The 14,962-nt window shown below is 42.5% G+C and overlaps 3 protein-coding genes and 1 long non-coding RNA gene across 6 annotated transcripts in view; 2 read left to right on the forward strand and 2 right to left on the reverse strand.

Moving 5' to 3' along the window:
- Positions 1-14,962, reverse strand: part of LOC309688152 (uncharacterized protein) — a 180,087-nt gene that overhangs the window by 65,184 nt on the left and 99,941 nt on the right. The window lies entirely within an intron of this gene.
- LOC309688122 (uncharacterized protein) overlaps positions 1-14,962 on the forward strand; it is a 46,054-nt gene that overhangs the window by 19,226 nt on the left and 11,866 nt on the right. Inside the window, exon 4 of one of the 3 annotated variants that reach the window (XR_014270966.1) lies at positions 12,450-12,570. The exons of the other annotated variants lie outside the window; for them this stretch is intronic. The gene's annotated coding sequence lies outside the window, so the exon portion shown is untranslated. Of the gene's footprint in view, positions 1-12,449; positions 12,571-14,962 lie in introns of those variants that run through there. 3 annotated transcript variants of the gene reach the window in all.
- LOC309691480 lies at positions 7,608-8,353 on the reverse strand. The gene is made up of 2 exons (XR_014272021.1): positions 8,183-8,353; positions 7,608-8,102 (listed from the first exon to the last, which is right to left on the reverse strand). It is a non-coding gene; the product is annotated as an uncharacterized lncRNA (long non-coding RNA).
- LOC309715727 (piggyBac transposable element-derived protein 4-like) lies at positions 10,132-13,514 on the forward strand (the record flags this gene model as incomplete). The annotated part of the gene is made up of 4 exons (XM_082549067.1): positions 10,132-10,261; positions 10,456-11,393; positions 11,483-11,569; positions 13,509-13,514. The coding sequence occupies 4 exons, from the start codon at positions 10,132-10,134 to the stop codon at positions 13,512-13,514; spliced, it is 1,161 nt and encodes a 386-aa protein (XP_082405193.1).

The following is a 14,962-nucleotide window of genomic DNA, read 5'->3' on the forward strand; positions in this document are numbered from 1 at the left end:
CAGCAGTGGAAGACAACTCAGGGCAGACGATAAACAGGACTGAAAATTACCAACAGGAGAGTATAAAAGTCTCAGGAATAGAAGAGTGAAAGTCTAATTTAAAAGAGAGAGATTTAAAAGAGATCACAGATTATGTTTCAACAGTGCCCTCTAGTGGAAGCAGCTGCTTTGAATGACGCAAAGGGAAAGGTGGGTGATGCAGGTCAGAGGCAGACTGCTGTATTTCTAAAACATGTTGGTGAGATTCGATCAGTCACATGACTCAGTGAGCTACTCCCCTTTCTGTGCTGCATGATCCATCTGACTGTTTCCTTGGCACGCACAAGATAAACATTACTGACAGAAGATATAAATAAATGTATATTCCAGTATTTTAGTAAGTACTGTCTTTGTTCCAGGCACTCTGTGTGAGGTATGCTGTGCCAGAGCTTACAGCCTTAGTGCCACCATGACTGTGATATATGGCCACCTCTCCTTCAGTAATTAGGACTAACCGTTATGATTCACTGAAGCTGGCAATTCAAATTAAAAGCAGTGCATTAGCAGTCCACGCTAACATAATTGGCTACACTTTGAAGGCAGTATAATCACAGAGCAGGAACCCCTGGGCCTCCTTGCCAACACACAGGGTTAGCAACCCTGAAGTGATTAAAAACCTGTCATGTATGAACGAGGAAGGAGAAATCCAGTGGATGTTAGACTGAGTGGCAAACAGCCTTCTTATTTGGCAGGTGATTTATACGAGTAGATTACGTACTGTAAAATCTCCACCAGTTTCTCCAAAGTCGTGCTGCTGAATATTCTTACTTACGAACGATGAAGAAGATGTAACACCTTTGGCATTAGCAATAGTGAATTACCACCTGACTCATTTCTATGAAGCTATGGAACTTAACATCCAGTACATTACTGGTAACCAGTTTACACCGAGCTATTCTACAAAATGTTGTCAGTCTTTACAGAATTTTGGCCCATTTGAAGTGTTTGGGTACAAAAATGGAGTGTGTTTAACTAAAACGTATAATGCCACAATGGATGAGACTTACTATGATTTGTAACATTTGACCTGTGGGTAAAACAAAACCCAACACAGTACAGGGTTGAGCCTCATTTGTTCCACTCGTGTTAGCTCTGATTCCAGTAATACCCGGCTTCTCCAAGAGCACCAGAGCCTTCTCGGCTTCTCTGACAAATTCAGAGGTAACGCCACACATCACCTGAGCATTAAAGAAAGAAAATCACTTTCAGGTTCTGTTGGAAAAGACTTTCTCAGCCATCTCTGCTGATGGCACAATGAGCTAACTAAGCAAAGCTACAGTCCATTTTCTTTCAAACTGTGAGGTTACAGTTGTGATTCTATTAAATCACTTTTCTCATAAAGTTATCGTGTCATTAAATCAATATCAACATGACTCTCTCTGGCTTTATTCCCAGTGTGTCTTTCGTCCCCCCTCACCCCAAAGTGCTCACAGCAAATGGCTGCATGTCGCCCCCCCAGTCTGGCTCTGCCTGAGGTTTTGTCCTGTTTGTCCTGGTGTTTTCCTTCCCACTGTCGCCAAGTGCTTATACATATATGTGATGTGTTATGTGCAATGCTGTGTTAACATCTTGAATAGAACACCTGGCAAACGTGAACACTTGGAGGATGTTCATGCAGTTAGTTTACAAAAAAGGTTTGGGTTATATCTGTGATTTATTTATTTGCTCCTGTCTTTCCATAATTTTTGTTAGGAGCTGTATTACAGTGATGTCTCACATACTTTGACACCTTTCTACAGAATGAGTGACAGCTTAACAAGTGGTAAAGATGTGGTGTTGATACTGACAGCCCACTGAGAGCAAGTGCATATGGTTTGCATGTCTGTTAGGAGAGACATGCAGTCAGACGGACACGTGTGCTAATGAGTACAGTGTTTTCAGTGTTCGCTGACATCTGTATCAGTGGCAACCATCTGCAGCTCTCATCTGCAGGAGACTGAAGGACAACAGTTTAATATACACTCAACAAAAATATAAACGCAACACCTTTGTTACTGCTCCCATTCCCCATGGGATGGACGTAGAGACCTAAAATTCATTCCAGATACACAATATAACCATCCCTCCCAAACAGTGGTCACAAATCAGTCCAAATGTGTGGTAGTGGGCACATCTGCTATATTGAGATAATCCATCCCACCTCACAGGTGTGCCACATCAGGATGCTGATCTGACATCATGAGTAGTGCACAGGTGTACCTCAGACTGCCCACAACAAAAGGCCACCCTGGAATGTGCAGTTTTTTGCGCCTCTCCAACGTGCCAGACGCCATCGAATGTGAGCATTTGCCCACACAAGTCTGTTACGGCGATGAGCTGGAGTCAGGTCAAGACCCCGATGAGGACAACGGGCATGCAGTTGAGCGTCCCTGAGACGGTTTCTGACAGTTTGTGCAGAAATTGTTTGGTTGTGCAAACCAATTGTTCCAGCAGCTGTGTGGGTGGCTGGTCTCAGACGATCTTGGAGGTGAACCTGCTGGATGTGGAGGTCCTGGGCTGGTGTGGTTACACGAGGTCTGCGGTTGTGAGGCCGGTTGGATGTGCTGCCATGTTCTCTGAAACGCCTGTGGAGACGGCTTATGGTTGAGAAATGAACATTCAATGCACGGGCGACAGATCTGGTTGACATTCCTGCTGTCAGCATGCCAATTGCACGCTCCCTCATTGCTTGTGGCATCTGTGGCATTTTGCTGTGAGACAAAACTGCACATTCCAGGGTGGCCTTTTGTTGTGGGCAGTCTGAGGTACACCTGTGCACTACTCATGATGTCAGATCAGCATCCTGATGTGGCACACCTGTGAGGTGGGATGGATTATCTCAATATAGCAGATGTGCCCACTACCACACATTTGGACTGATTTGTGACCACTGTTTGGGAGGGATGGTTATATTGTGTATCTGGAATGAATTTTAGGTCTCTACGTCCATCCCATGGGGAATGGGAGCAGTAACAAAGGTGTTGCGTTTATATTTTTGTTGAGTGTATTTTTTGTGAATTTGTAAATCTTCCACATTTTGGTTTTTAAAGACTAACGACTCCAGACCTGTCGGAGAATTCTGTGCCATATCTCTCATGCAGCATCTCTGTGTAGAGAAAAGATCGCCAAACCTCAAAGAGGACATAAGCATTATACATATAAAGGCTAATTTACACCACCGAGCCCTGCTCTCAAAAACTGACATAGATGTAACTCTGTGAGGCTAGATTTTTTTTTTTTTAACTCTTTATTTTGTACTTTTTCCTTTGTATTACATACGGACAAGACAATAATAATAATAACACAACAACAAACACACAAAAAAAACAAAAACAAAAAAAAAAACAAAAAAAAACAAAAAAAACACGAGAGGTCCCGCCCTATAAGGCTGACTGAGACTTATAAATTATCCATTTTGTCCACTGTTTTCGGTGTTTGTCAGATTTCAGTCTCAGAGTGTAAGTCATTTTTTCCATTGTATATATGTCCTCGATTACGTCCATCCAGTCTTCCAGTTTTAAAGGATCGCTTTTCAGCCAATTCTTTGTTATCACCTTTTTGCTTGACAACAACATAATCTTAAACAAATACCAGTCCTCCTTTTTTACATTTTCCCATATTCCAAAATACATTACTCGTGCCTCACACAGTACTTCATACCCCAGCACCTTCGTCATTGTTGCCGCGATTCTTTCCCAATATGATTTAATATATTTACACTTCCAAAACACATGTGAGTGATTGGCGTTCCAGTCTCCACATAATCTCCAGCATTGTTGGGGTGTTTTCAACTGCTTGCTTTTGATATACGGAGTAATAAAAAACCTAATCACATTTTTCCAGCCATATTCTCTCCATCGTCTAGAGCTAGTGGAGTTATGCTGTGTGAGACATAAGGATCGCCAATCATCCTCTGACAACTCAATTTGTAGTTCCGATTCCCACTTTTGTTTAATATATAATGTTTCATTCCTATTCGAATTTTGTAGGCCATCATATAATTTCGACAGAATTCCTGATGGAAGATTTTTATATGCACCTGTTATTGTTCCTATTATACGATTTCTTTCTCTCGAGAGCTTCTTTCTAATTTCTGTATTGTAAAAGTGTCTTAATTGAAAGTACCTAAATAAATCTGATTTATCCAATCCGAATTGTTTCTGTAGATTCTCAAAAGATTTAAATGTTGTCCCATCTATTAATGTACACATTGCTGTAATTCCTTTATTGACCCATCTTAAAAATGTGCTATCCCATTGTCCACTTTGGAATTTTCGAGAGTATGCAGGCCAAATCAGCAATTTACAGTCTTCTGTAATTCTATATTTCTTCATTATTGTCCACCAGAGTTTAATAGTAAATTCAGTGATGAGATTTTTGTTCGTGGGCTGGGTAGTTTCTTCTCCCAATCTTGCTTGTGGATGACATGATAGGCAATAATTTAACTCTATATGCTTCCATTTTGAAGTATATTCTGATGAACACCAATAAACAGTATATCTCAGCTGAGCTGCATAGAAATATTCCTTGAAATTCGGGAGGGCAAGTCCTCCTTTTTCTTTTCCTGATTGGAGTATTTTAAATCTTATTCTTGGCTTTGTCCCTTTCCAAATAAATCTACTAACTAATTTATCCCATTTACCAAACTGTGCATCTGTTATTTGGACTGGTAATGAGGTGAATAGGTACAATAACCGGGGAAGCACATTCATTTTTATTACCTCTATTCTTGAGCTAAGGTCCTTGACAAGCGGAGCCCATTTAATCAGATCTTTTTGGATTGTGTTACTAAACTTCACATAGTTTGCCTCGTATAAAGTACTTGTATCACTAGTTAAATAGACACCTAAGTATTTGATCTTATTTGAATCCCATTTTAGTTTAAGTTCATTTTGTAATAATTCTTTGGGGAAATAATTCAGACAGAGTACTTGAGTCTTTACGATGTTTAGTTTATATCCTGCGTTTTTACCAAAATATTTTAATGCTTTAAACAGCCAAGGAAAGGTCGTATCAGGATCCTGTAGATATATAATTATATCATCTGCAAAAAGACCTATTCGTTGTTCAAGTTTGGAAACAAAAACCCCTTTTAAGTCTGTACTTTGCCGTATATACTGAGCCAAAGGCTCAATATACAAAGCAAAAAGAGCTGGACTCAAGCAGCAACCTTGCCTAGTTCCTCTAAAGAGCTCAAAGCTGTCTGTCAAGTCCCCATTTATTTTAACTCTAGCCATTGGCCTATGATACAGGGATTGTATACACTTGATAAAGATACTGTCAAAGCCCATTCTCTTCAAAACAGCAAAAAGAAATATCCAAGAGACTCTGTCAAAAGCCTTTTCAGCATCTAAACTCACTAAGGCTGTTGGGATTTTTTCTCTATTAACTTCATTAATTATATGCAATGTGCGTCGTATATTGTCTTGTGTCTGTCGCCCCTTAATGAACCCTGTCTGGTCTTCATCCACCAGGTCAGGAAGGAACAGCTCTAGGCGTCTTGTGATTATAGATGTAAATAGTTTATAATCAACATTTAAGATGGAGATTGGGCGATAAGAATCACAGTTTTCCTTGTTTTTACCTTCTTTCGGTAAGACTGAGATGATGGCCTCTTTCCAGGAAGGTGGAATTTTAGCGTGTTTTATTGTCCAATTAAAAGAATCTATCAAAATAGGGGCCAAAACCTCTTTGAAAGTCTTATACCACTCATTGGGGTACCCATCACTCCCTGGACTTTTATTCGTCTTCAATCTCCTTATTGCCTTCTGTGAGGCTAGATTTAAGACATAAGTACTTAAAAACATGTTTAGCCCTATTTTTTTTTTTTTTTTTTTTTTTTTTTTTTTTTGTCAATATGTGACGTCATGTGGGCAGTCGGTCGGTTGCAGCTAATAGCTTTTTTTATTTATTTATTTTTTTTATTTTGTCCCGTTTGGATATTTAGCCATCAGAATTGTTGTCTTAAGGCCAAGAAAGATGCCAAGTGGATTTATTTTACCAAGTGGATCATCATGGCCTTGCCATATTGGTCCATTTGATTGACCTTTATTATAATTATGTATTTATTTTATTTTCGGTTGCTACAAACAGGACAGACATGACTGGGGGATAGGACAGGGAGAAAGAATGAAAGAAAGAGAGGGAAAGAAAGAAAACCAGAGGGGAGAAGAGACGGTGACAAAGGGGGCAAGAAAGAAAGAAAAACAAACAAAACACCTGGATCACCTGGGCCCTATTTCAAGAAGCCGGTTTAGAAAACTCAGAGTGAAAAACGACACTCAGGGTTGAGTAACCCCGAACTGTCCAACTCGGAATATTCGGTTTCAGAAAGGCTGATAACAATTAGTTCAATCAACGCGGAGTTGCTTTAACCCCAAGTTAAGCGCGCGCACGAGGATACATAAAGCCCTGATTAGTGGAGCACAGATTAAGCGAGTCACCATGGAGACGGAGGGAAAGAAGGCGCGGTCAATGTATTTTACAGCGCTTGAGGCCGAAATTCTGATGGCAGCATATGCCGATAACATGCCAATTTTGCGGAAAAAAAGTTACACAGCCTCAGCTGCAAAAGAAAGGGAGCATGCATGGCAAAACATAGCCGACAGAGTCAATGCGTGAGTGTTAATTTAAACATTGATCTAGGGATTTCCACCCATTTAACACGTTATTTTATCATATGTTATTTTATTTGTTATTTTATACATTTTATTTTGTGACGTGATGTGAGCGCAGGTGCAACCCAACAGGCCCCAAACGTGCCTGGCAGCAAGTAAAAATGAAATATAAAAATATAGTCCAAACAGGTAAGGTGTAATTGTAGTATGAGCCATAGTGCTTGGTCTGTTTGTCCGATGTAAATCAATTGCAGTTAGAGGCTACATTAATTTTCTTTCTGTAAGCACTTATTGAAATTATCTGAGCACATTACAAGTACATATTTGCTTACTCTGTATACTCAAATGTGACCCCGTTATAGCCAACAGAAAAAAAGCGGAGGCCTGAAAAACACCACCACTCACAGAGGCTGAGCAGTTGGCCCTCAGCCAAAACAGTGGGCGCCCTGTGGCTGAAGGCATCTCTGCGGGGACATCCTCTGAGTCAATAACCCCGCAAGACACAAGTGCCTACATAGGGGGTAAATTCAAAATAATACATGATGTGCATACATCCTTTCTTCACAGTCACCTTTGCAGTGCTACTCATTCATTTGATAAACTCTTCACCATAATGAATTTGTTTGTAGTGAAGTTATTTTCCTACTGATTTTGCCTTCCCTCAGTCTTGGTTGTCTTTGAGAGCATAATGACAATGAAGTGTAAGCTGAGTGCTATATGTTTGTTAATTGCCATTTGGTCCCTTGTAAGTTATAAGTGACCTGTATAAACCTCATATTCTATCAGTTGATGGTGGTGGTGTACTGCATCTGGTGCAGCCTCCTGTTGAGCCAGACCAACATGCAGTTGTGAGTAATACTCCACAGATTATATGAGTTTACAGTAGAACAGCAATGTTGTTTATTTCTTTACTACAGGAAAATAATGAAGAAACATTGACAGCTGTTACAGAGGAGGAAGCAACAGAGACACTTTATGAGGTTTACATCTTTTAATACTTTGTGTACAGGAAACACAGGCGACCAATAAAGCCAGTTGAACAAAAAATCTGTTTATTCTTCTTTCAACATGTTGAGGTGATGGGTCAAAGGAAATGATTGTGACATATGGTGTCTCTGACTGCGCTTCCATCTTGTATGTCCGTGGGAGGGTCAGGATGTTCATGGTTTGGATCACTGCTGATGTTTGGTTCAGAAGGACAGTGTTCTCCTCTAATTGTGGCAATGTTGTGAAGAATCACACATGCCACAATAATGTCACATGCCCTTTCTGGGGTGACCCTGAGTCTTTGCAGGCACTGGAACCGGGCCTTAAGCATTCCGATAGTCATTTCAATTCTGGCTCTTGTCCTGCAATTAGCCAGATTATATCGCTGCTGTGGGCCCGGTTCAGGGTCAGGGTAAGGGGTGAGCAAATAGGGTAAACATGGATACCCCCTATCACCAAGCAAGTAGCCAGTGAACTCTCCTAAGACAGAAGGATACACTTCAGTTCAAATGTCCCTGAAGCAATTGGTCTTTATATATTTTAAAGTATTCTCAACTCACCATGTCCAAATTTTGTGCTCAGTGTACATTCACGGAATATTTGTGAGTCATGGACAGAGCCTGGCCACTTGGCTTCCACATTTGTGATAATGTTGGCAGCATCACATATGATCTTCACCGTGCAGAGAACACGAATTAGCATCCATTACTATAATGAAATAATTTGTTAGTTTGAAATGCTACAGGGAACTATGTACCTGTACATTGATGCTGTGGAAAGACTTCCTGTTCACATAGTCTCCTTCATTTACTGAAGGAGCAATGATTGGAATGTGAGTGCCATCTATACACGCCTGGGAACCCTGAAAATAAATGTAAAATTTAAGTAGTAGTCCAAGTATCACCACATCATACATTACGTTTTGGTCACCCTGATACCTGCAATTTTGTGGAATCCCTCTTTGATAAATCTTGTGGGTCTGTGACCGGGGAACACCACAAACGAGTACAGGAGACGTTTCAGCGCAACTGTAACATTCCTGACTGCCCGACAGAGGGTAGCCTTGGAAGCGTGCTCAGCATCATCAATATTATACAGAAAGCTCCCGTTTGCAAAAAACCGAAGTGCAATACAAATAATATGTAATGAACTGAGAGCATGTCCGCGATGTGTCACATGCGTAATATATGGCCTGAGGATGTTATTAAAATAAATTATAGATTGTGCTGAAAAACGGTAACGTTCGCACAGAAAATCATCAGGAAATGATAAGATGTCCAAACGCGCTCTGATCACTCTCTCCCGGTGGAGAGCTCTGCGGAGAATTTGGGCTTCACGATCTACTGGCTCTTCAAGGAAGGAGCACGCCATGTCCGACACTTCCTACTGTCAGGTTTCCGACAAAGGGGCGGAGACAGTCAGGGTTAGTTGTAGTAAACCTGCTAGGGGGCAGGTTAGCTTCACGGCGTGTGTCGTCATAGTGACTCACTCAGGCTTCAGCTGAACTCGCTTTGTGAAACCGAAAACCCAGAGTTTTCGTTAACTCAGGGTATACTTACTCAGTTTTTCCACTAAACCGGCTTCCTGAAACAGGGCCCTGTATGGAGAAAAAAAAAAAAACAGAAGAGAAAGCAAACAACAAAGAGCAACATAATAAAAAAAACAATAAACTAGCTAGCAGTAGATAACAGTAGATACTAAATATTAACACTAGCATCCCCCAGGCTTCTACCTTTCTACCTATAAAACCTGAGAGCAGCCAAATGGCTGGTAGGCTTTTAGCTAGGCTTTAGCTTCAGCCAAGTGGAAGCTAAATTGGCTAGTCATTCATATGTAAATTGGGTCGTTATCTGGGAATTCTGGAGGGAGGGGAGTGGGGGTGTGTGATTGAGGGCGTGGGGGAGCTGCTAAAAGCTGTGCACTTCCTTTTGTGTTTCATCTTGATGCATTCTCAATCATCCAGGGAAATAAATCTCCAAAAGTCACCAACTTGGAGTGTTTCAGTTTGCCATCTTAGGGAGAAATCAACACACATGGGTGTATGTCCTTTGTTGCTGAGATTTATTGATAAAAACAGTACAAAAAACCAACCATTTGTACACATATTTACAAATGGCCTGCTGAGTGGTGCATGGAGCATGTTCATTGGTTCATGGACCTCCCTGAACTAATGGCATTTATTGCAATTGTCATCTTGCGGGGGATTAACAGGGTTCCATCTCTAAATGACTGCTGGTGGGCAAACCTGGGAAACCCACAGATAATTGGAACTATGGCACGAATCATGTTATAAAACACGGCGACTGGCCAGCGCCGTGTTCCTCTGCGGACAGTGTACTCCCGAACCATCTGGTCCATCACATCCACGCCACACTTTGTTTTGTTGTAAAGGGAGACAGTGTTTGGCTTCCTTTTGGTGGTGTTATCAGTCTGAACCACGCTGTGCATGCTGCTAAGAATATAGACTGTCTTCTTCCGTTTGGCCGCATATGCCGTCAGCGGAAAGAAAATGCAGAGAAGACTCACCACTCAGCAGGCCTTGGAAATGATCCTGACGGAAGTCGACCCTTGTGACTCGGATGGAGAAGACCTAGAAGTTCAGCCGGATTCGGACTCAGAGCTGTCTGATCAGTCTTGCGGTTAGTTTCATTTCATGTTATTTCCTTTTTCATTTCAAACAAGTAAGTGGATGTAGTTAGTAAGTAAGATATTTCAGACATTATTCTGATACAGAGGAGGAGATACTGGAATTATAATTAGTATCTATGCATGCATTTGTGATTTTGTTTGACCTTCCCATTTTGCTCACAATTTGAATTTGTTCACACTGCAGATGAGGAGACTGCTTCTCCACCGAAAAAGAGAGCTTGTTTGGGGACTGAGACAGCGAAAGATGGCACAGTGTGGCGTGAAGAACATGTGGGGACCTGTCTCCCTTTCACCCCAATAGAAGCGTACGCTGCAGATGGAGAGCCAACGGCTAAGGCCAGGAGAAGTATCTCGAGTCGCCTTCAGAGCTTCCTGTGTTTCATCACTCTTGACATGCTTCGTAGCATTCAAGAATGGACTATTCAACATGCACAGCAAACGGAGCATGTTCATTGGTTCATGGACCTCCCTGAACTAATAGCATTTATTGCAATTGTGATCTTGTGGGGGGTTTACAGTGTTCCATCTGTAAATGACTGCTGGTCAGCAAACCTGGGAAACCCACAGATAATTGGAACTATGGCACGAAACCGCTTCCAAAACATCATGCAACACCTACGCTTTGATGACAAGTCCACCCGCTGTGATCGAGCAAAGACTGACAAGTTTGCTGCAATTTCCAGTGTGTGGGGATCATTTGTCACCAACTGCATCACGTGCTACAACCCTGGTCTACATATCACCGTTGATGAACAGCTTTTCCCATCAAAGACTCGGTGCTGTTTCCTGCAGTATATTGCAAGTAAACCTGACAAGTTTGGGATCAAGTTTTGGGTGGCTTGCGACCTAAAATCCAAGTACATTTGCAATGTCTTCCCATATCTTGGCAAGGACCCCAATCGTCCCACTGGGGAGAGACTTTCTGAAAATGTAGTAATGAGGCTGATGGAACCATTCCTAGACAAGGGCAGAAATGTTACCAAGGACAATTTTTTCACATCGCTTTCACTTGCACAAAAACTTCTTAGACGGAAAACCACCATCCTCGGCACAGTCAACAGGATTCGCAGGGAAATTCCTCAATCCACTAGACAGACAGATCGCAATGAATTCACCACTCAGGTATGTTACAGGTCTTTTGTGGTTCTATGTTTATGTGTTTCATTGTGTGTAAAAGGGCTATGGAAATAACAATTTATCTTATTTCTTAGGTGTTTTCAACCTCTGCTGCCACACTGACGGCGTATGCGGCCAAACGGAAGAAGACAGTCTATATTCTTAGCAGCATGCACAGCGTGGTTCAGACTGATAACACCACCAAAAGGAAGCCAAACACTGTCTCCCTTTACAACAAAACAAAGTGTGGCGTGGATGTGATGGACCAGATGGTTCGGGAGTACACTGTCCACAGAGGAACACGGCGCTGGCCAGTCGCCGTGTTTTATAACATGATTCGTGCCATAGTTCCAATTATCTGTGGGTTTCCCAGGTTTGCCCACCAGCAGTCATTTAGAGATGGAACCCTGTTAATCCCCCGCAAGATGACAATTGCAATAAATGCCATTAGTTCAGGGAGGTCCATGAACCAATGAACATGCTCCATGCACCACTCAGCAGGCCATTTGTAAATATGTGTACAAATGGTTGGTTTTTTGTACTGTTTTTATCAATAAATCTCAGCAACAAAGGACATACACCCATGTGTGTTGATTTCTCCCTAAGATGGCAAACTGAAACACTCCAAGTTGGTGACTTTTGGAGATTTATTTCCCTGGATGATTGAGAATGCATCAAGATGAAACACAAAAGGAAGTGCACAGCTTTTAGCAGCTCCCCCACGCCCTCAATCACACACCCCCACTCCCCTCCCTCCAGAATTCCCAGATAACGACCCAATTTACATATGAATGACTAGCCAATTTAGCTTCCACTTGGCTGAAGCTAAAGCCTAGCTAAAAGCCATTTGGCTGCTCTCCGGGTTTTAAAGGTAGAAAAAGCCAAATGGCGATCCGTGGGGGTTTAAACGATATTGTGCAGCACGCAAGATCGACAGTGCACAATATGCTTTGAGGCAGCAACCAAGAAAGGTGTAGTCCGCGTCTGTGAACACCCGTGTGTACACCTGTGTGGATCAGCATGCTTGTATTCAAAAGTTTTCTCCATGTAACGATCTGCTAGGGAGTGTGGGGAGCCACAGCCCCGTCCCCCAGGGCATGAAGCAGGTATGGAGGAGATCCAGGCCCCAGATATCCAGAGGCCCCAGAGTACGAGGACCCGAGGAGGACCACCAAAAGGGGGGGAACCGTGCCACCCTCCTGGGAAGAGCTGAGTAGAACCACAAACGAGAGGTCACCCAGCAGCTACGGAGCAGAGGCCAGAGGGGGTGCAGTGGCTCGCCCGCGGGCTCTGCCGGCAGCCAGCTGTGCCAGAGAGGACCGAGCTTCAGGCCCAGAGGCTAGAGGCCTGAGGGCACCCCAACCCCTGGAAGGGGCCCAGCCGGGCCACAGGCGCCAGGTCCCGCCAATCGGCCACCAGGAGTGAGCTGGTACATACATGAGCACCCAGCCCCAGTCGACAAGGACCATCAACACACCAACGTCTGAGGGCATCAGCCACCGGCAGGGAGTGTGGTAGATAGATATAGTTTTATTTCAAACATGCCAATATAATTGAAATAACAAAAGAAAAAAAGAGAACAAAAAAAACAAAACTTAAAAATCAAGTTTTCATGTATATATCTTTGTCTACAGAATGCGTGTGCTCAAAAAGGAGGTGAGGGGAGATAGGCCTCCGTACTTTGGAGGGCCTGAGATGTACCCAGAGAGGTTGAGTCTAAGACCCAACCTGACATATAGACACAGACGAACAGGCGCACGTGGATCCCCACCCCATATACACAACCAAATACTCGGCACTCACCCAACGTGTAGACAGACACAAATAGACACTGCACAGACAGTCACACTCCCCAAACATACTCCATATCCCAGGTCTAGGTACCCCCGCCCCCAGAGGGGCAAGCCGCGCCTAGACCCAGGAGATGTAACCCTTCTTCTTGGGGTGGTTGCAGCTAATAGCTAACGAATGTCAGTCTAACTAGTGAAAGAAACAGATAACTCAGAGGAAAGTAAAAATGTGTTTAATGGGATCACTTTTGTGCTGCCCTTAACTGCAAAAATGAGTTTTATGTTAAGAAACTAAAGATATACTGTCCACTTTCACTGTCTGTCTCTTTAGCAGTAGTGGCTCTATGTTGTTTGCCTATCTGCACTTAAATGGGAAAATGTTTGGGTTTGTAAAGCACTTCATGAATGAGGACTGTGTGACCCTGTTTGAGTCAGGTGACAGGTTGATCTGGAGTCAGAAACTCTGATCCAGCTGCACGGAGTGGCACTGACGTGATCAGCACTATTTTATTCATTAAAATCCAAACAGTTTACTACTTACACAACTACACCACAAACATAGCTGAGGCTCTTCCTGAACCACGACTGGGAATCGCATCAGCAGAGTGTCTGCAGCAAATAGATCAAAATGTGCTTTGGACAAAAGAAAAGAAAAGTGGAGGCTCTGAGGAAGACATGGCACAGTTTTTGGAGACCTTCTTTTTCCCCCTCACATCATCTCACTGACTGGAATACTTCATATTAAACGTGAGGAAAAGCAAAGCCCAAATGTAATTGAGGTAACTGTAACATGGAGATTTTTTTTTTCCTGCGGACACGTTGATGGATGTTAAGATTTCAAATAGTCTTTGGTAAAAAAACTGTTTTTGGTGTGATACACGTGTACTAACCTGTTATGTAGTAAACTGTTTGGTTGTGTTGGTAAAAAGAACACTTTATTCCATAGAAGAGTGCTGATTGCATCATGTGAACAGCTGCTTTGTTAGCTGATTGAACTGCTCGGCACATCGGCTTGGTGACGACAAGCTGGAGTCTAGCTTGTTGGTCCGGTGCATCAAACAGGCTGAAAAAAGGCACAAATATTGGAGAATACCAAGATAAAAACCTTTGCTAACCCCTAAGAACACAAAGGTTTGTTATTGTTATATAAAAAACATATTTAGTTTCCAGACTAAACCTGTTTTTAACAACAGGTTAACAGTAAGAAGTTAACTTGTCAACAAGCTTGGAAAAAGCAAGGTGGGATTAAATACTTTATTTTGATCCTCCTTTAGAGTTATTAGATCCACAACTATATGACCTGTTTTCACATCATAATGGCAGAATTGCTTTTCCCACAGATAAACAGACATCAGGCATAAATAATGTTCAATTAGACATCAGGGCCCTGTTTCAGGAAGCCGGTTTAGAAAACTCAGAGTGAAAAACGATACACAGGGTTGAGTAACCCCGAACTGTCCAACTCGGAATATTCGGTTTCAGAAAGGCTGATAACAATTAGTTCAATCAACGCGGAGTTGCGTCAACCCCAAGTGAAGCGCGCGGACGAGGATACATAAAGCCCTGATAAGCGGAGCACAGATTAAGCGAGTCACCATGGAGACGGAGGGAAAGAAGGCGCGGTCAATGTATTTCACAGCGCTTGAGGCCGAAATTCTGATGGCAGCATATGCCGATAACATGCAAATTCCGCGGAAAAAAGTAACACAGCCACAGCTGCAAAAGAAAGGGAGCATGCATGGCAAAACATAGCCGACAGAGTCAATGCGTGAGTGTTAATTTAAA

Source organism: Aulonocara stuartgranti (genome assembly GCF_965226115.1).
Source record: "Aulonocara stuartgranti genome assembly, chromosome: 2".
Taxonomy (NCBI): Eukaryota; Metazoa; Chordata; class Actinopteri; order Cichliformes; family Cichlidae; genus Aulonocara; species Aulonocara stuartgranti.